Source organism: Oreochromis niloticus, linkage group LG14, assembly GCF_001858045.2.
Source record: "Oreochromis niloticus isolate F11D_XX linkage group LG14, O_niloticus_UMD_NMBU, whole genome shotgun sequence".
In the NCBI taxonomy this organism is placed as follows: Eukaryota; Metazoa; Chordata; class Actinopteri; order Cichliformes; family Cichlidae; genus Oreochromis; species Oreochromis niloticus.
In genome coordinates, this window is record NC_031979.2 from 35,393,357 (window position 1) to 35,412,006 (window position 18,650).

An 18,650-nucleotide genomic window follows, 5' to 3' on the forward strand; every position below is an offset into this window, starting at 1 on the left:
GGGAGGCAAAACATGTCTTTGCTTAGTTCAGTGTTAAGATGAATTACGAAGGTAAACGCATATTAAAAGAAAAAGGTTGATTCAGAAGTTAATGCTCATTAGAAACTCTGCTGCAGAGGAGGGGCACTTTAGTTATGAAGAAGTTGTAGAGGTTAACATGATACAGTGAAATAGTAAAACAGTATTTTTACTTTGTTTTGCATTAGAAAACTTTTTTTTTTTTTTTTTTAATTTATTTCTGTTCAACCCTGCAGATACCTGATAAACTACAAACCTGTTTTTATGCTTTGTACCTTCCATAGTGTGTAGGGCTTTCTTTGTTTCCTGTCATTAAAACATGTTGGAGTCATCCTCACGATGTCATGTGGAATTTATTTCCTGCTAATTTTTGAGCCGGAGCAAAAATGCATGAAAAAGTTTTTAATCGATTAACGATAGAAATGGATAAAAGCTGATTTAAATTAAGCTTTTGCTTGTTTTTCTCTCTGTAACTCTGATTCCCATAACCTAATTTCCCTCCGTATTTTCCCGTGGCTCTCCACTCTCTACCTGCAGCGACTCCATGTCTGACCGTTACCACAGCCATGGTGACAAATAAAGATTATCTCTTTAAATTCAGGCTGTGCTGTAGCTGCAAGTTTGAGGGGTATTTGTGTTACAGTGCAGCACAAAGATAAGTCAAACGTTTGGACCTGACCTGTATCCTGAGTTCAACTCATATGTTTACGTATCCTGGCAGAGTTTTTTCAGAAAATATGAATGCTGCTACAAAAATGTTTTTCATTCATGGTTGGTGGTTTCAGTAAAATCATTTATTATTTTTAAAAGAAAGTGTTAGCATGGTACCATACACAGTGTTGACACACACAGGTTTAAATGACTACTAAAGATGATCGTCCTCACCTGTGATCTGTTTGCTTGTAATGAGTTTGTGTGCATAAAAGGTCGGTGAGTTTCTGGGCTCCTGAAAGACGCCGGTGAAAGCAGAAGACCTCTCAAAGGATCTGCTGGAGAACATAGTTGAACTTTATAAAACAGGAAAAGGATATGAAAATATAATCAGGGAAATGAGAATGCCGGTCAGCAGAGTTCAAACTGTAATTAAGAAGTTGAAAATGAGGGATGAAGAAAAAGCCACAATAAGTTCAGCTGACAAACAGGATTGTTTGAGAAAAAGTGGAGTGGCTGTTTAAGATGCACAATGAGGAGGAAAAATGGTGAAATGGTTAATGGGTTACTTAATTATAGAAAAATAATAGTATGTAGTGATCTAAGGCAGTTTCATGTTGCTAGATTAAATAAAATATCCCTGTTCACCCGTCATGTCTACTCTCAGCTACCAAGTACCAAATCTTTGCAGCTATGACCTTTAACCTTTCTCAGCTTCTTCAGCCAAAGCTGGGACCTTGTCAAAAAACTGTTCCAGCTTCGTGTTTGTGTCTGCAGCTGTTTGACAGGGAGCTGTGTGTGCGTCAGCTGAGGTACTCAGGTATGATGGAGACCATCCGAATCCGCCGTGCTGGATATCCCATCCGCTACACCTTCGTGGAGTTCGTCGACCGCTACCGGGTGCTCATGCCTGGAGTCAAACCGGCGTACAAACAGGTAGAGTAACTACAGGTGTGTTGATGGGTCTGGTGGACGCACCGTATTATTGGGTTTTTTGGCCTCCGTCAGCTCTCTTGCCTATGGGGTGCCTCAGGGCTCTGTCTTGGGACCGTTATTGTTTTTGTTGTATTTACTCCCTCTTCTGCAACTTCTTAGCTCTTTCTCTGATATTTCATATCATTGTTATGCAGATGATATTCAGCTATATATCTCTTTTAGGCCACCTGATGTTTCTAAGCTCCAAATCTTGCAGTCCTGCTTAGATTCCATTAGAGATTGGATGGCTGGTAATTCAGCTAAATGGTGATAAAACGGAAGTCATTGTCTTTGCTCCTGAGAAATTTGTTCCCCTCGTGGTTAAAAATCTAGGCCCTCTTGCTTCTTATATTAAATCATCCATTAGGAACCTTGGTGTTACACTTGATTCAGCTCTGACGTTGGACACACACGTTAAATCTTTGGTTCACTCTTGTTTTTACCATTTAAGATATATCGCTAAGCTGAGTCCCATTGTGTCACGTTCCGAAGCATTGGCTCCCTGTCAAGTTCAGGGTCCAATTTAAGATCATAATCATGACTTATAGGGCCCTGCACGGTGTAGCTCCAACTTACTTAAGTGATCTTCTTCTTTCTTATCACCCCAGCAGGTCCCTGAGGTCTTGTGACCAGGGGTTGCTGGTTGTCCCGCATACAAGGTTAAAAACAAAAGGTGACAGAGCGTTTGTATCAGTGGCTCCCAGACTCTGGAACTCGCTCCCTTTGAGTTTGAGATCTGTGGACTCAGTCATGTCTTTTAAAAAGCAGTTAAAAACCCATCTGTTTAAACTCGCTTTTGGTTAATTTTGTTTTGTTTTGGATTTTAATGTCTGTTTTCTGCCTCTGTAAAGCACTTTGTGATTTTTATCTTGAAAGGTGCTATATAAATAAAATTTTACTTTTTTACTTTTTAAATCAACACACCCAGAATAATTTATGTATTCCCAACTCCAGGTACTCCAACTCTTCATTTTTTATTGGAAAATGTAGCAAAAAAGTAAAGATCAGAAAAAGTTCATCAAGTATAAATGAAGCAAAGTTTCTCATCACGGTTGATGACCAGTTTCAAGAAAAAGAAGAGTTTCACTGTGTGATTCTTGCATTTGATGCCTGGAAACTGTCCTCTTTTTGCACAGCGCAGCTCTTCTTGTTGTTGTTGCTGGACATGGGACAGAGTTTGGATCAGGAACGTCTCGTGATCAGGACGGTTTTCACAAATGGTGTCATGGAAGTTCAAAAGAACATTGGAATCAGTTATGAGTGCATTAGATTTTATACCAGAGCTTTTTAGGCAGTCTTTACCTGTCGCTTCTTTCAAAACTAATTTTCTTTGTCTTAATGATGTGACTTAATGACTTAATTAATTCACAGTTGAGTCAATTACATATTCACTGAAATAAATAAAATCATTTAAACTCAAAATAATCAAGAACTAGTGACTCAATACTTTGATGACTTGATTGTATTTTGTAGTTGATTATAGTCAGGCAGTTTTTAAATCAATTTTTAAAATCTTTGATTCATTTTTATGGTTCAATTTAAACATGAATCTAATCTGGTTTGTAGACATGGAAACAATAAAATTATTTAAATACTCAATATCTGAAAATTGCAGCTGTCACATTAAAAACCTGACGATGGAGTAACTGCCTGAAAGTTCAATTCAATTCAATTTTATTTATATAGCGCCAAATCACAACAAAAGTCGCCTCAAGGCGCTTTATATTGTACAGTAGATAGCACAATAATAAAGTTAAAGGAAGTTAAAAAAACAAAAACAAAGTTAAAGTTAAAAAAAATGCACATTTTTCTATTTTTGTGGCCACACCGATGAGGTGTTTTAAAAAACAAAAAAAGGCTGTAGGAGGAGATCAACGGTTTTATGGTAGCATTTATCTGACATAACCGGGGGTCACGCAGCTGCATTCAGTCCCTTTTACCTTAACTCTGAACTTTTTGGTGGTTTAAAAAAGCACTTGTTGTCTAACTGTTAAAATCTCTCCAACTGGACCAAAAACATTTTTGAGATTCAGTGAAAATCTTTGTGCACTGATAATCTTATATCACAGTATTCATCTGTGTGAAACTCTGGTCTGAGAGAGCTGCGGATCACCTCAGCGTTTTGAGGAGGGGCACTTTAGTTATGAAGAAGAATTTGTTTTTTTAACAAATTAATTTGTTTTAAAAAAAAAAAAAAAACCTCTGCAAAGTTTTTTTTTTTTTTTTGTTTATTTGTTTGGTTGTTTTTTTTTTGGAATTGGAAAAAAGTGTTTGTTTTACTTCAATTACAACAGAACTGAGCTTGGATAAGTAATTTTGTAGCAGCTGTAGCTTCTTCTTACAGAATGTGGCCTGCTGTGTAGCCTCTGTGTGACATGGGCCCAGCGGGGCATTGCTATGGGAAGTGAGCGACTGTCTCTCTTTGTTGTGGGTTTGTGCGTGCGAGAGTTTGTCATGAGGGTATTTTCTGGTGCCACACATGTTTTCACTGTGCAGTTTTTCCCACACTCCCACCAGCTGCCTGTTTTTCTTGGAACATGCATGTTATGTTTCCTCGACCCCGCCCTCTGCCGCTTCACAGGTCATATTTTGTGTGTTTGTCACTTTGAAAACATTTGTATTTTTAATATCTGACTTATTATTGCAGTTAAATACGTGTCGTGGTTTGACCTGTGTTCATTGTGATTAAGTTGATGTTTATTTTGCTCAAACTTGGCAAATTCAGTGAAAGTAATTTTGGGTTATGTTAGACAAAGAAACTTTATTTCTAAAGCTGTGGACATGTTTGGGATTACAGGCATTACCTGCAAATGTAATCCCTGTGACTTAGAAACTTAGGATATAGAATTCCTTGAACACTCAGTTTCAGACAGTTTTTTTTCTATTCTTTGCTCCATGTGATGTCAGCGAGAGAGGATATGCCTTATATGGTCATCTTGGACACACAGCTCTGTGAGCACAGCCTGTCTGAGGACCAGCCTGTCTGGAGAAAGTTGGTTTGAAGGGTTTAAAGAGCTTGTTTCACACTGAGGCCCAGTATGAGATAAATGAGGATTATTTTTGAACTGTGAATCATGCAAAGCTACTCTGGTAGAGTTCAGGAATAAAAATATATTGGTTGATACTGTCTCTGTTTCCATCAGGAGGACCTGAGAGGAACCTGTGAGAGGATTGCTGAGGCCGTGCTCGGCAGAGACGACGACTGGCAGATGGGAAAAACCAAGATCTTCCTCAAGGTACTCCTGCATGCAGCCGTGTGTCCACACAGGGCAGAAAAGCCGGCAGGGTGTTGTTCAAAGTCTCAGACTTGGTAGGTGCTACTTCTCATCCCAGCCACTTCACACAGCTGCAAACAGGACCAGTGTGAAACTTATCACAGGGCTCGCTGCATTTCCAAAGATCACTGATGCCAGGCTAAATGCTGGCACAGCGTAAACTACTGTTCTCTTATCTTTCCACTGAGATGTCTTTACACATTATCTAGAACTTCTTTACATTCTCGTCTCTGAGTCGCTCAGCTCTTGTTCATCCCAGCCGTGAATCTGCTCTGGTTGTTTCCAGTCCACACGTCTGCTGATGGGAAACACTGCGTGTTTTAGTTTCCAGTTGTCTATCTGCCCACTTTATACAATCATGTATTACGGATCAGGTCAGAGGTCACGTCTGTTAGCTGGCCATCCCCATACAGAGGTTAAAAGAACATATCATCTGGCTCCACAGTGTAGTTTGACGTGGCGAGCACAGCCTGTCAAAGCATTTTTTTTTTTTTTTCAATAGTCACTCTGAGAGATGGCAGCACAGCCGTTATCTTCATTTTATGTTTCTGCCTTTTATTTTCTTTACTTCCTGCATTCAAAGCGCGCATCAACGATCGTTCCTGGGAATAAAATGTAATTTTGGTGAAGGGGGTGGATCTTCAGCCCTTAAATCATAGTGGATACAATGTGACACTTTCACCATCAAAGTGTTTTTAGATTGATAAGTTGGGGGGTGGAGCACTGAGATGTGTTGACCGTGGTGGAGTTGAGGCTCATCTCCCTCAGGCCTCGCTGCTCGGCCAGACAGGAAGTACAGCAGGAAGGAGAAAGTTCAGTGGGTGAAAGCAGAGCAGTGCTCATGCTTCCCCGACAGGACGTGGTCAGATCAGCCTGCATGCGGGTGGACAGATGACGGGAAGAAGCTCTAGGTGTTTACAATCAGCTGTGTGTCATGTTAGTTGAAAACTGTCAGCTTGTGTATCCTGCCTGTGTCCTACATGTTATATTTTTGGAAAGCAGATATTTATATTTTGCCACGTTAGCTGGAAGTGACAGCTGCTCTATTTCAGTTAAAGTACACTGACTTTGATCCTCCTGGCTTTTCCTCCAGGACCACCAGTAGGTGACTTTTGTGGTTTTGAGTAAAATGTCTCAGATGATCACCTAAAACTTTCTCAAACTGAGTCAGAGCAGAGAAACAGAACCGTGCAGAGTGTGTTTTGTGTTTATTATTCTGTCCAGGATCATCACGACATGCTGCTGGAGATCGAGAGAGACAAGGCCATCACAGACAAGGTCATCCTCATCCAGAAGGTGGTTCGGGGTTTCAAGGACAGGTGGGTCTTCAGCGTTTCTCACAGACTGAGATTTTATTTTATATATTATATTTTATGCAGCTGCCAGTGATTCTTATCCCGGAGTTGAAGTCAAACATCACACTCTCAGACCTTAGCTTGCAATGGTGTTGTTCTGCACCTGCTTAAAATTGACACTTCAGCATATCTCCTGAGTGTGACTGTCATCACTAGCTGCAGTCCGAGCTGGAGGAGTGCGCCCGTGAGACTGTGAGGACTGGCACAGATACAAGTTGGCCAGGAAGCCAGTTTAACACAAGACAGGATGAGTCGGGGCTATTCGGGGGAAGAGCAACAGAACTTTCAAAATAAGACAGTGGGCATGCTAAAGGAGTTACTAATGCTACCTGTGCACTTTACCCAAGCATGTGTGGGAAACGCCTTTATTTCTCCTGTTTACTTTTCTGTTTTCTTTGAAAGCAGAATATGAGACAAACAAGTCTCTCTGTGAATGCTACTTTAAAACAGTTTCTCGGATTCTGGTAAATGTTTTCTGTCTTTGTATGAACAGTAAAACAAGAGGTCATACAAATAGTCATTTCTGATTATTTTCAATTTCAGATCCAACTTCCTAAAGATGAAGAAGTCGGCAGTGCTGATCCAGAAGACGTGGAGAGGATATCAGTGCAGGAAGAACTATGGAGCTGTGAGCATCGAGCAGCAGTTTGAGAAAAGTGGAAACAAAATAAACTCAAAGACTCGCTGAACTGTCCTCCTCTTTACTTTCAGATGCGAGCTGGCTTTTCTCGCCTCCAAGCTCTGGTTCGTTCCAGGAAGTTGTGCGCATCATATCACGTGGCCCGTCAGCGAATCACAGCCTTCCAGGGTCGTTGTCGTGGCTTCTTGGTGCGTCGAGCATTCAGACACCGGCTGTGGGCCGTCATCACCATCCAGGCCTACACGAGAGGAATGATCGCTCGACGATTGTACAAGAGGCTGAAGGGAGAGGTACACACACACACACACACGCATACGTAAAACTCCTTTTACACACACAAGTTTTCAGTTTTAGAGATGATGAGATCACGTTCATGTCATCAGTTTATAAAATCTAGAGCTTGATAGATTTTATATCGTTTTATACATTATAATTTCTATGCTTCTCTTGATTTCTTTGTTAAATTAATGCTTGGCCTCAAAGTGTCATTACATTTTTCATAAAAAAATGAGGCATTCAAAAGTTGAACTGCTGCTGTGCCGAGGGTGTTTTGGTAGCTGGCTGCTGCAGTTTTGATTTAGTCTTTAATGGTGGACTCCTTCATTTCTCCTCTCAGTACCGGAGGAGGCTGGAGGCTGAGAAGATGCGTCTGGCTGAAGAAGCCAAGCTGAGGAACCAGATGTCTGCAAAGAGAGCGAAAGCTGAGGCTGAACGCAAACACCAGGTGAACAAATTTAACATCTGACAACATTTAAAACATCAATCAAGCAGAGCAGGGAAGTGGATAATAATAATTTATCATCACGTTTAAATTCACTCCTGACTAAAACCGAAACTCCCACAGAGCTGCTTGAACGTTTGACAGTTTGTAAAACTGGGTCACAGTTCTCTGCTTCAGCACTTTTAATGTGAAATAAAGCAGCAGGTACAATATTTCCAGCTCCATATTTGAATTATTGGACTCTGCTTGTGCCGTGCTTCTTGGAGAAAGAGAAAGATACAGGATTGTTCTGTATTTTTGATATCTAGTGCAATTTTTCTTTCTTCAGGAGCGTCTGGCTCAGCTGGCCAAAGAGGACGCTGAGCGGGAGAAGAAGGAGAAGGAGGAGGCTCGGAGGAAGAAGGAGATGGTCGAGCAGATGGAGAAGGCCCGCATGGAGCCTGTCAATGACTCAGACATGGTGGACAAGATGTTCGGCTTCCTGGGGACCACCAGTTCTTTCCCGGGTCAGGAAGGGCAAGCCCCTGCTGGCTTTGAGGTGACACGACCAAAGTTTTCCTCTTATTAATGAACAGTTTTCTCATAAAGGCCAAAGGTACAGTTACCCAACGTGTGTAATCAGTAAAACTGGTCCTGTTGGCAAAGGTGTCTGATCAGGAGGAGGGAAAATGAATCCTTAAGCCCCGATCATTAATAACGCCATCGTCTGTGTGTGTGGCATGACTGCTTACTCAAATACACAGCTACACATCAGTGTGTTGGTCCTATTAAAAACTGCAATCAATATGATAAATCTCATAATCCTTGAAGACTTAAGTGTTTGGGTAGATTTGAACTTGCCTGGACTCTCCTAAATTTGCAAACTTTTATTTATATTTCCCAGTCATGCAGGAAAAATTCAGGAGAAAGCTGTGAAGAGAACAAAACTCTTTCTGAAAAGAAGAAAAAAATAAATACAGGATCTGTGTTTGGTGAAAAGTGTCGGGTAGTTTGTGGTGGAGTTGTTACTTTAAGCGCCTTGAGGCAGCTGTTGTTGTGATTTGGTGCTATATAAATAAGATTGAATTGAACTGAATTTAACTTTGTGAATAACAGACATGGCAGATTTATAGGGCATTAAAATCAGATATCATGTTGGCAGTTATTTCAAATTATTAGAGATAACCAAGTCGTCCATCCAGTGCAATTACAGCTTTAGATAAATAAGAATGTGTGAGGTAAATTTTTTCTCTAAAAAGAATGACCTGTTTTCAACAACAGTACTGCAGGAGTGCATGTTTCTGAGACGCAGTGATAGAGTTGAGGGATTTTTGAAGTTGGAATATTTGGAGAATTTGAAAAACTTCTGGAAACTTCAGCAGACAGTAAATTCTCATCTTCTCTGCAGGATCTGGAGCGGACCCATCACGAGCTGGAGGAGGAGGATCTGGATGAGGCTCTTCCTCTGCCCGAGGACGATGATGAGGAGGATTTATCGGAGTACAAGTTCGCTAAGTTTGCTGCCACCTACTTCCAGGGCACCACCACACACACCTACGTCCGACGACCTCTCAAACAGCCGCTGCTCTTCCACGACGATGAGGGGGACCAGCTGGTAGGTCTGACCTCTGGCCCCACAAACGTAAAAATGTATTTTGCAAACGACTGAAGACATGATTGTTTTCAAAAAGTCCACACGAAGCTGTTGCTCTGCAGCGAGCTTTGCTCTTCTCTCAGGTTTAAGCCTTAATTTAATTTAGACGTAATGAGTTCAGGGAGGTTCTGACTGTGTGCATCGGTTACATACAGTCTGTGCTCCAGTATGCTGATGACTGGTGCGAGTACTAAGACCTGTTACCAGCCAAGAAGGAACCAATGAAGGAACAAACATTTCACCTGATGAACCTTTTGTTTCCTTGTGCCCTGTGCATCTGCTCAGGCTGCTCTGGCGGTGTGGATCACAGTGCTGAGGTTCATGGGCGATCTCCCGGAGCCAAAGTACCACACAGCCATCAGCGACGGCAGCGAGAAGATCCCCGTCATGACCAAAATCTACGAGACGCTGGGGAAAAAGACGTACAAGCGAGAGCTGCAGGCGCTGCAAGGGGAGGGAGAGGTGAGGAGGAAGAGTGACGGACGAGTAAAGTTTAAAGGTTTGAGCGTGTAAACGCTAACATGAGCTAAAAGTGACATTTCCTTTAAAGAAGTTTCAAAAATCCAGTTAAGATTAACTGTTGGTTCCATGGGGTTATGGTCTGGACCACCAGAGGAACCTAAGCGGGGGTAAAAGGTGAATTTAGCATTTTGATTTTCATGTAAAGTTAATTAGGAGAAGGAAAAAAAGACTATTTGTAAAAATATAACCAAGCATAAAGAATAACTATAAAGTATGAACTGTTATTCAGTGTATTCATGTAACTGATCTGTTTTTAATATTTGTTACTTCATATAGTTTCCAAAGATCCAGAATAACAGGGTGCAGGTCACAGTGACTGTGTAAAGGATCTCTGTGAGCTGATTTCCTTCTCTCGCCTCCAGACGCCTCACTCTGACAGCCACAAGAAAAACAGCGTCCGACACAAACTGGTGTCCCTCACCCTGAAGAAGAAATCCAAGATCACCGAGGAGGTGAGAGAGAGAGAGAGAGAGAGAGAGAGGGGTGATATGATGCTGGTCTTGTTTTAAATATGAGCAGTCTGAGACTGAAAATTCGCTCCACATTCTGCTTCTGGTGCAGAAGGAAATCTGGATTTGAACTTCATGTTAAAAACATGAAGTCGGACTTTATCTCAAGCTCAGACATATTTATGAAGATATTTTATTTGATCAATTTCAAATCCATTTTGGGTCAAATCCATAATTTTGTGAATAATCCTGCTAACATATAGGCAAATTAAGCATCATCTGATGCTTTTCAGGTCACCAAGCGCCTTAACGATGGTGAGTACAGTCTTCATGGCAACAGCATGCTGGAAGATCGTCCCACATCCAACCTGGAGAAACTTCACTTTATCATCGGCAACGGAATCCTGAGGCCAGGACTCAGGTAAACAAACTTACATAAGTGTGTCCTTGCATATAAAAACTGGACATGTGGAGGAAAAAACTTGTATCTAAGCCGCTCTTTGTATATTTCATCAAATAGACCTTCCGAGACGTCACAGCGCCGTGGCCCACTCTGAAATTTCAAAGTTTTCCTGTTTTCAGTGAAACTTTAATTTGATATTTCTGAGATGTGTGTGTGTGTGTGTGTGTGTGTGTGTGTGTGTGTGTGTGTTAGGGATGAGATCTACTGTCAGATCTGTAAGCAGCTGAGTCAGAACCCGTCTAAGAGTTCTCACGCTCGCGGCTGGATCCTCATCTCTTTGTGTGTCGGCTGCTTCGCTCCATCAGATAAATTTGTGAAGGTCAGTACGTCCAACGTTTAAATTAAAAACACAAATTCTCAATTACAATAATTTTTTTGTGGTTAGTTTATTTTTATCTGTGTTGATATCTACACATTAGCCATGTCCTTTTGATTGCAGTATCTGAGGAACTTCATCAGCTGCGGGCCTCCAGGCTACGCGCCATACTGTGAAGAACGTCTGAGACGAACATTTGTGAATGGGACGCGAACGCAGCCTCCGTCCTGGCTGGAGCTGCAGGTATAAACCATAGACTGTATATAAAAGGCAGACATGGCCATTGTGACTTCACCCACCGTTTGCTGGAACTGTTTCTTTTTGTGAAATCAACGTCCAGGCCACCAAATCGAAGAAGCCCATCATGTTGCCGGTGACGTTCATGGATGGCACGACCAAAACGCTGCTGACAGACTCGGCCACCACAGCAAAGGAGCTCTGCAACGCCCTGTCGGACAAGATCAACCTGCGAGACCGCTTTGGCTTCTCGCTGTACATCGCACTGTTTGACAAGGTGAGCATGCACACGGCATCATATGAGCTCCGAGGCATGATCTTCCTTTCTAGCACCTGTTAGTCCTCACGCTCTGGAACAGTTTGGATCATCTGGATCTTTCTCAGAGAGCTTGTGGCCTCTGCAGGGATGTGAACCTCTGTTTGTTGGAGAAAAAAACAGTCACCAGTTTGCACCTCTGATCTCCTCCTGCAGGTCTCCTCTTTAGGCAGCGGGAGCGACCATGTGATGGACGCCGTGTCGCAGTGCGAGCAGTACGCCAAAGAGCAGGGAGCTCAGGAGAGGAACGCCCCCTGGCGGCTGTTCTTCAGGAAAGAAATCTTTACGCCGTGGCACGAGCCAACAGAAGACCAGGTCGCCACCAACCTGATCTACCAGCAAACCGTCAGGGGCGTCAAGTTTGGAGAATACCGCTGTGACAGGGTGACTACATGTCCTTTGTTTTGTTCTTTGTTTTCAAAGAATAGTGTTTAGGAAGTGCATGCTTTTTTTTTTTCTTCTTTTTTTTTCTCCTCAGAGCTAGAACAGCATTTAGGGCAGACGCATGAGCTGGAGAGGAAACCACAAGCCTCATCTAATCCTCGAGAAGAAGCAAACAGTGTGCTGTTTCCTAAAAACTACATGAGTAAAAATAAACTAAATAAAAACGCACGTGAAGGGAAACTGAAGCAGTGATTGTAGCAGGCTGGAAACATTTCTGCTCCAACAGTGGACATTATAACATAGAGATGTGACTCACTTTTGTAGTCAGCCTTCAGTGGGCTTTGGAGGAACTGCAGATTTTCAGCATTAATAATAAGCGTAATAACTCACGTGTTATGAGCGCGATCCACACTGATTAATGTCAGGCTGGCTGAACAGGAGACAGGACAAACTTTTTAAAATTTATTCTGTGTCTCCAGGATGACCTCGCGGAGCTGGCCTCTCAGCAGTATTACATTGACTACGGTTCAGAGATCCTCCTGGAGCGCCTGCTGAGCCTCATCCCATCTTACATCCCGGACAGAGAGATCACCACCTCCAGATCGGTGGAGAAGTGGGCTCACTTCATCATGGCTGCTCATAAAAAGGTGATTATCACCAGTTTTTAGGCAGGCTTGTAGATGAACGTGATTCTGTTTGTCTTTTAGAGCCAACTGCAGCTTAAATTGTTGAAACGCTGAAATGTCATATCTAAACAAAGAGGTTTAGCTTGGACGTTATCTGTAGCAGTATGATAAATACATGTATTTTATTTATTTTTTATTTTCACATGTAAATGTAATAAACATCTCTGTGCTCAGAGCATCTACACCCAGAAGAGGTTCGACCCTCAGAAGGTGAAGGAGGAAGTGGTCGACTTTGCTCGCCACAAGTGGCCGCTGCTCTTCTCTCGTTTCTACGAAGCCTTCAAGTTTTCAGGTGAAACTTTCTTTTTTAATTATTTTGAACAACTTTGGTGACATTTAGTTAAAGTGTAAAAATACTGAACCGTGTTATTGATTATTGGTAAAATTATTTGTTAAGGTTTAGTTCAACTATGACTGAAGTTACTCAGTTCAATAAAATTGTATTCTTATAGCACCAAGGCGCTTTATATTGTAGGTAGAGATGCTACAATAATACAGAGAACCCCAACAATCAGACGGCCCCCTATGAGCAAGCACTTGGAGACAGTGGGAAGGAAAAACTCCTTTCTAAACTCTTAAGGAGCTGCACAATCACCAATCATTTCCATCCACTGCTTGTTCCTCCTGTCATAAAGCAGTGCAGCTAGCGAGCGCTACAGTGACGCTCAGCAGTTTGTTTTTTTGCCTCGAGTGCTGCAACACATTAGTTTTTCCACCTCCAGTACTGTGCTTCTTGTTGTTAAAGTAGTTCCCTTTTTAGATAAGCTGACGTTCCCGGGCTTGTGTTGTTTTTGGGCACTAGGAAACGTGCCTGCATAGGGTTGCTGTAGCATTGATATCATGATATGACACTTTAATGTTATGTAAAGTACCAGTGGCATTGTGGATGATGTGGCACCTTCAGTCCGTCATCAGACTGCTTTTCATTCCACTAACTTTGATACAATGTGACACGAAAATAAAGACGGATATTGTTTAAAGCAAAATAATTCAGAATTGTTATTTATCCATCTTGGTTCTGTAAATTATTTTCTTTTTTAATTTTGATCTTTACTTCTCAGGTCCCAGTCTGCCTAAAAACGACCTCATCGTCGCCGTCAACTGGACGGGAGTTTATTTTGTAGATGAGCAGGAACAGGTCCTCTTAGAGCTCTCCTTCCCAGAAATCACTGCAGTTTCCAGCAGCAGGTGAGGCCACCTGACACTTATATCTGACCTGATTCTCTGATCTGAGGGCTGTGAGTGAGGAATGAGGGAGTTAAGAGTTTCAGTGTATAAAGTGGAGCCTAAACTTAAATGTAGGTGTTTCATCGTCACCCTGGACAGTGAAGCCGGTCAGTGCGTATTTTGTTTTTCTTTCAGGGGAGGAAAGCTGCAGGGTCAGAGTTTCACTTTGGCGACCATCAAAGGAGACGAGTACACCTTCACCTCCAACAATGCAGAGGACATCCGGGACCTGGTGGTGACCTTCCTGGAGGGTCTGAGGAAGAGGTCAAAGTTTGTGGTCGCCCTGCAGGACAACCCCAACCCCAGTGAGTCCTGAGCAGAGAGGCGCACTCAGCTTCGAATGAAATAAATTCAGTGTGGAAAAGATTTACAAAGAGTGCCGTTTTCTTCCTCAGCTGGAGAGGAGTCCACGTTCCTGAGCTTCCGGAAAGGAGACCTGATCCTGTTGGACCAGGAAACCGGCGAGCAGGTCCTCAACTCTGGCTGGGCACATGGCATTAACGAACGAACCAATCAGAAGGGAGATTTCCCAGCGGACTGCGTCTACGTCCTGCCCACCATGACCCGGCCTCAGCAGGACATAGTGGTGAGAAGGAAAACGTACCTAAAACTTCTTTCTCTGATTTTCAGAGGAGAATACAAAAAATGTGACTACTGGGCACTTTCAGTCATTTCAGAGCCACCTTAGTTACTCCTCCAACCACCTAATGAGCATCAAACCGACCCAAAAATAGACTTTCAGCATTTTAAGAAGACTATAGCCAAACATCAGAAGAAGTAAAAAACAAAAAGAGGACGGCGGATATTGTACGCACAGCAGCAAAAAGCACAATAACAACTGTTAACAAAAGTATATTTTTATTACATTTCAAAACTAAAATTGTAAAAAGAATCAGCTTACGTTCACATTTCCTGTTTGAGTTTAACAGTTTAGAGATCATATACTGCATATAAAAGATGGCCCACTGTGATGTCACAGATGCTGTCGCTAGGTTGTCTCTTGTGCTGTACACAAAACGTGATGCAGTCTGATGTGATCCAACTATCAGGCGCTGGTCACCATGACACCCGAGCAGCGACAGGAGTCAGTTCGTGTCTCGCAGGTCGTCATGGTGGAAACTGATGACAGAATGAAACCCTACACGCTGGAGGAGTTCTCCTACGACTACTTCAGGTACACGGACCAAAAAACATGTTTGATATACAGGTATCTATATACCTGTATATCAGATATCTATATATCTATATCTATAAATATCTATTAGGGGTGCAGCGATACACAAAATTCACGGTTCGGTTTGATACTTTGGTGTCACGGTTTGATATTTTTTCGATACAAAAAAAATGTTCATGCCTTTTTAATTTGTCATTTATTAAAATTATAAATATATATTTTAACTCAAAAGTACAGTTTTTAAATTTAATGTTGCTGAAACAACAAAATAATAGAATAAAATAAATCTATCAGATCGAGAAATCACTCATCTTTGGAAAAGAGAGTTTATTACAGAGAAATGGCTCTTTCCAAAATAAAAGCTATACTATACACTTCTTCTGGGCTATATTCTCAGCAGCATATTAAACATATCAGGTCCCATAAAGAGGATCATGTGCTAACGGCTGTCTAAATGACTCGGGTAAAGTTTGTAGCATGTGTGCTTGCCGTTTTTGTCTGCTTCCACTTGTCTTTGCACTAGGATGATGTCGGCGTAAATGTGCAGTCATATTCGTTGTGTTCCCACTAGTGCTGTCAGCGTTAATCTCGTTAAAATGACACTAACGCCATAACGCGGCAAATCTCCGTTAACGAGTTACAGCGGATCGCCCCGTGCCTGAGGCTGGACGGCGTCAACACGCTAACAAGCTAACTGCGCTAACGCACTAGTTCCCACCAATGTAATTGAGCATTGCGTGGCACATCCGACATACTGTTTTACTTTTGTCCATGACGCGCTTACCATCAGGGTCATGCTTCACATGAAAACCAAGATAGTTCCAAAGGCCAGATCTGAATGAGGGTGGGGGAGGTTCAGTTTCAGTAGCATTGAGGCAGTTTGCCATGTTGCAGCGAGCTTAGCTTCGGTCTTGCTAGCTTGCGCTGCGCTCAGTGGATCTGCATTCCACAGTGCAGCCTAGACTGAGTAGTCGAACGCAGATCCACTGAGCGCTCAACACAGACAGCATTGTCAGAAGAAAAGTTGATAAAATAAATAAAAATTTTTGTATTGTTCGATACATATGCGTACCAAACCGAAAGCACTGTATCGAACGGTTCAATATCGATACGAGTATTGTTGCACCCCTAATATCTAGATAGATAGATAGATAGATAGATATAGATGTATGTGTAGAGAGAGAGAGAGACACAGAGAGAGAGAGAGAGAGAGACTATTTTTCTGAGGTTTCTCTGGCTTCATTTCTGAGTCCTGCGATCTCTCTGTAACCTGCTCCTGTCAGGCCTCCTCCCAAACACACCCTGAGCCGGGTGATGGTCACGAAGAATCGTGGGAAAGACAAGTTGTGGAGCTGCACCCGAGAGCCGCTGAAACAGCCGCTGCTGAAGAAGGTCGTCAGCCATGAGGAGCTGGCTCAGGACGCCTGCATGTCCTTTATAGATATCCTTTAAACTGCCAACTGGTGGATCACCAAGCAGACTCTGATCTTATGTTGTGTTCAGACTAACCCCACAGCCATGTGTTCACAGCCTTCACAAGTATTTTTATAAGTATTTAAAAATACTCATAAGTCAACTTCATAACTCAAATTCATAAGTATTTCAGTCATTATGAAAATGTCCTGTTTATAAGGTTTGGGGAAACCTGCAGTCAGCTGAGACTGAAGAAGTCACTTGGATGAGTGATGAAATGTTTCTCCCACAAAACGCTACGTCCAGATGAACAGATTCAACTTTTGGAGCTTCACAAGTATTCACCGTTAACAGTAACAGCGTTCATCTCTCTAAGATTTTAGGGCCATTCTAATTAGATGATCTTCTGTGTTTCTATCATGGTTTCAGTTTTGTCTCTGTTATGGCATCGTTAGTCTTTCCCTTACAGTGTAAAATACAATCAGATGGAGGTTAGAAACACCTCTTAGAAGCAGGTCAGGGTACTCTGCTATAACCTACTGCCACTTCTGATACCTTTACACATTTACCTGGGGATTTATTTTGAAGTTTTATCAAAAATGACTTTAATTTCAGCTGTCACCAGGCCATAAAACCTGCATGTAAAGAATCACCAGTCAAATCTGATCAAAAATGCTCAAACTTAAAAAGCCTTTTTTGCCCCCTGGAAGTTAAACGTCTGCCACCGTCTCTGCTCTTGGAGAATTCTCTATCCATTTTTTTATAATCTCTCTGCTTTTATAAGCAAGTACATGTGTCAGGGTGATTCCTTGACGTAGAGCCCACCTATCATGAAGTACATGGGCGACTACCCGTCCAAACGGACTCGCTCGGTGAACGAGCTGACAGACCAGATCTTTGAAGGGGCGCTGAAGGCCGAACCGCTGAAGGATGAGATCTACTGTCAGATCATCAAACAGCTCACAGACAACCACGTCAAGTGTGTAAATTCACTTCAGTCACTTTAATTTACACGATGAGGTGCATGTAGATGAAACTCAGATTTGTGTTTTCTTTGGATGTGAAATAGATAATGATGCTGTTTTGTGCCGACCTGTTAACCTGGCAGTCTGTGGTAGAGTCGGCCTCTAGTGACCATTAGAGGAACTGCATTTCTCCCACATTGGTTTAATTAAAAACCCCAGAGATGCTGCTTTGTCCATGAAATGAAGCAAAAGTGCTTTTATGTAAAATAAATTGAGTAGCAGAAGTTAAAACTCTAAATGTTCACATTACTTGTTGCATTCAGTGGACAGTCATCATTCAGTCATGTCTGTGGCTGCAGGCAGATTTAATTTTTCTGTGCAGAAGCTGAAGGTGAGTGTTGTGTTGCTGCAGGTACAGTGAGGAGAAAGGCTGGGAGCTGCTGTGGTTGTGCACTGGGTTGTTTCCTCCCAGTAACGTGCTGTTGCCGCACATCCAGCGCTTCCTCCAGTCCAAGAAGCACCACCCGCTGTCTGGAGACTGCATGCAGAGGCTGCACAAAGCGCTGCGGTAACACCTCAGACTTTCAGCCTAAAACACATCCATCATATTTGGTGTTGAAATATTTTTTTTCCAACCAGTTTTGCTCCTTTTTGTCATCTTTAACAGAAATGGATCCAGGAAGTACCCTCCTCATTTGGTGGAAGTGGAGGCCATCCAACATAAAACGACCCAGATCTTCCATAAAGTCTACTTCCCCGACGACACAGACGAGGTCAGACACACAAGCCTGCAGGTTTAAACTTTCTCTCTAAATAAATGTGTTTGAAAAATGAGCCTTTGTGTTGTTTCACACCTGCAGGCATTCGAGGTGGAGTCGAGCACCAAGGCGAAGGATTTCTGTCAGAACATTTCCACCAGACTGCTGCTTAAATCTCCCGAAGGCTTCAGCCTCTTCGTCAAGATCTCAGACAAGGTCAGAGGTCAACGATGGTTTCTCAAAACCTCAGAGTATTACAGCTTTACTGGTTTCAGGAGGTTTTCCTCAAACCAGTACACAGCTCTAAAGAAATACTGGGATTATTAGATGTCTGTCACCACTATTGTCCCTTTACTGTTTGTTCCACCTTAACCACAAAGCGCATCCTCAACAGAAGGAACGTGCAGGCATACAAATACATTGAAGTGTACATGTAAATGACACAGTTATGATTCTGTGTGCAGTTTACAAA

The 18,650-nt window shown here is 42.3% G+C and overlaps 1 protein-coding gene across 1 annotated transcript in view; it reads left to right on the forward strand.

Moving 5' to 3' along the window:
• myo7aa (myosin VIIAa) overlaps window positions 1-18,650 on the forward strand; it is a 54,426-nt gene that overhangs the window by 26,226 nt on the left and 9,550 nt on the right. Inside the window, exons 17-42 of the mRNA XM_005474945.4 lie at window positions 1,447-1,605; window positions 4,788-4,880; window positions 6,144-6,238; window positions 6,818-6,902; window positions 6,986-7,204; window positions 7,531-7,638; window positions 7,964-8,173; window positions 9,023-9,229; window positions 9,554-9,730; window positions 10,153-10,242; window positions 10,533-10,660; window positions 10,895-11,021; window positions 11,142-11,261; window positions 11,359-11,532; window positions 11,728-11,955; window positions 12,435-12,602; window positions 12,816-12,933; window positions 13,703-13,829; window positions 14,004-14,173; window positions 14,264-14,454; window positions 14,918-15,042; window positions 16,326-16,483; window positions 17,281-17,434; window positions 17,833-17,988; window positions 18,088-18,193; window positions 18,281-18,394. Of these exons, the coding sequence (XP_005475002.2) occupies window positions 1,447-1,605; window positions 4,788-4,880; window positions 6,144-6,238; window positions 6,818-6,902; window positions 6,986-7,204; window positions 7,531-7,638; window positions 7,964-8,173; window positions 9,023-9,229; window positions 9,554-9,730; window positions 10,153-10,242; window positions 10,533-10,660; window positions 10,895-11,021; window positions 11,142-11,261; window positions 11,359-11,532; window positions 11,728-11,955; window positions 12,435-12,602; window positions 12,816-12,933; window positions 13,703-13,829; window positions 14,004-14,173; window positions 14,264-14,454; window positions 14,918-15,042; window positions 16,326-16,483; window positions 17,281-17,434; window positions 17,833-17,988; window positions 18,088-18,193; window positions 18,281-18,394 (3,807 nt within the window). The remainder of the gene's footprint in view (window positions 1-1,446; window positions 1,606-4,787; window positions 4,881-6,143; window positions 6,239-6,817; window positions 6,903-6,985; window positions 7,205-7,530; window positions 7,639-7,963; window positions 8,174-9,022; window positions 9,230-9,553; window positions 9,731-10,152; window positions 10,243-10,532; window positions 10,661-10,894; window positions 11,022-11,141; window positions 11,262-11,358; window positions 11,533-11,727; window positions 11,956-12,434; window positions 12,603-12,815; window positions 12,934-13,702; window positions 13,830-14,003; window positions 14,174-14,263; window positions 14,455-14,917; window positions 15,043-16,325; window positions 16,484-17,280; window positions 17,435-17,832; window positions 17,989-18,087; window positions 18,194-18,280; window positions 18,395-18,650) is intronic.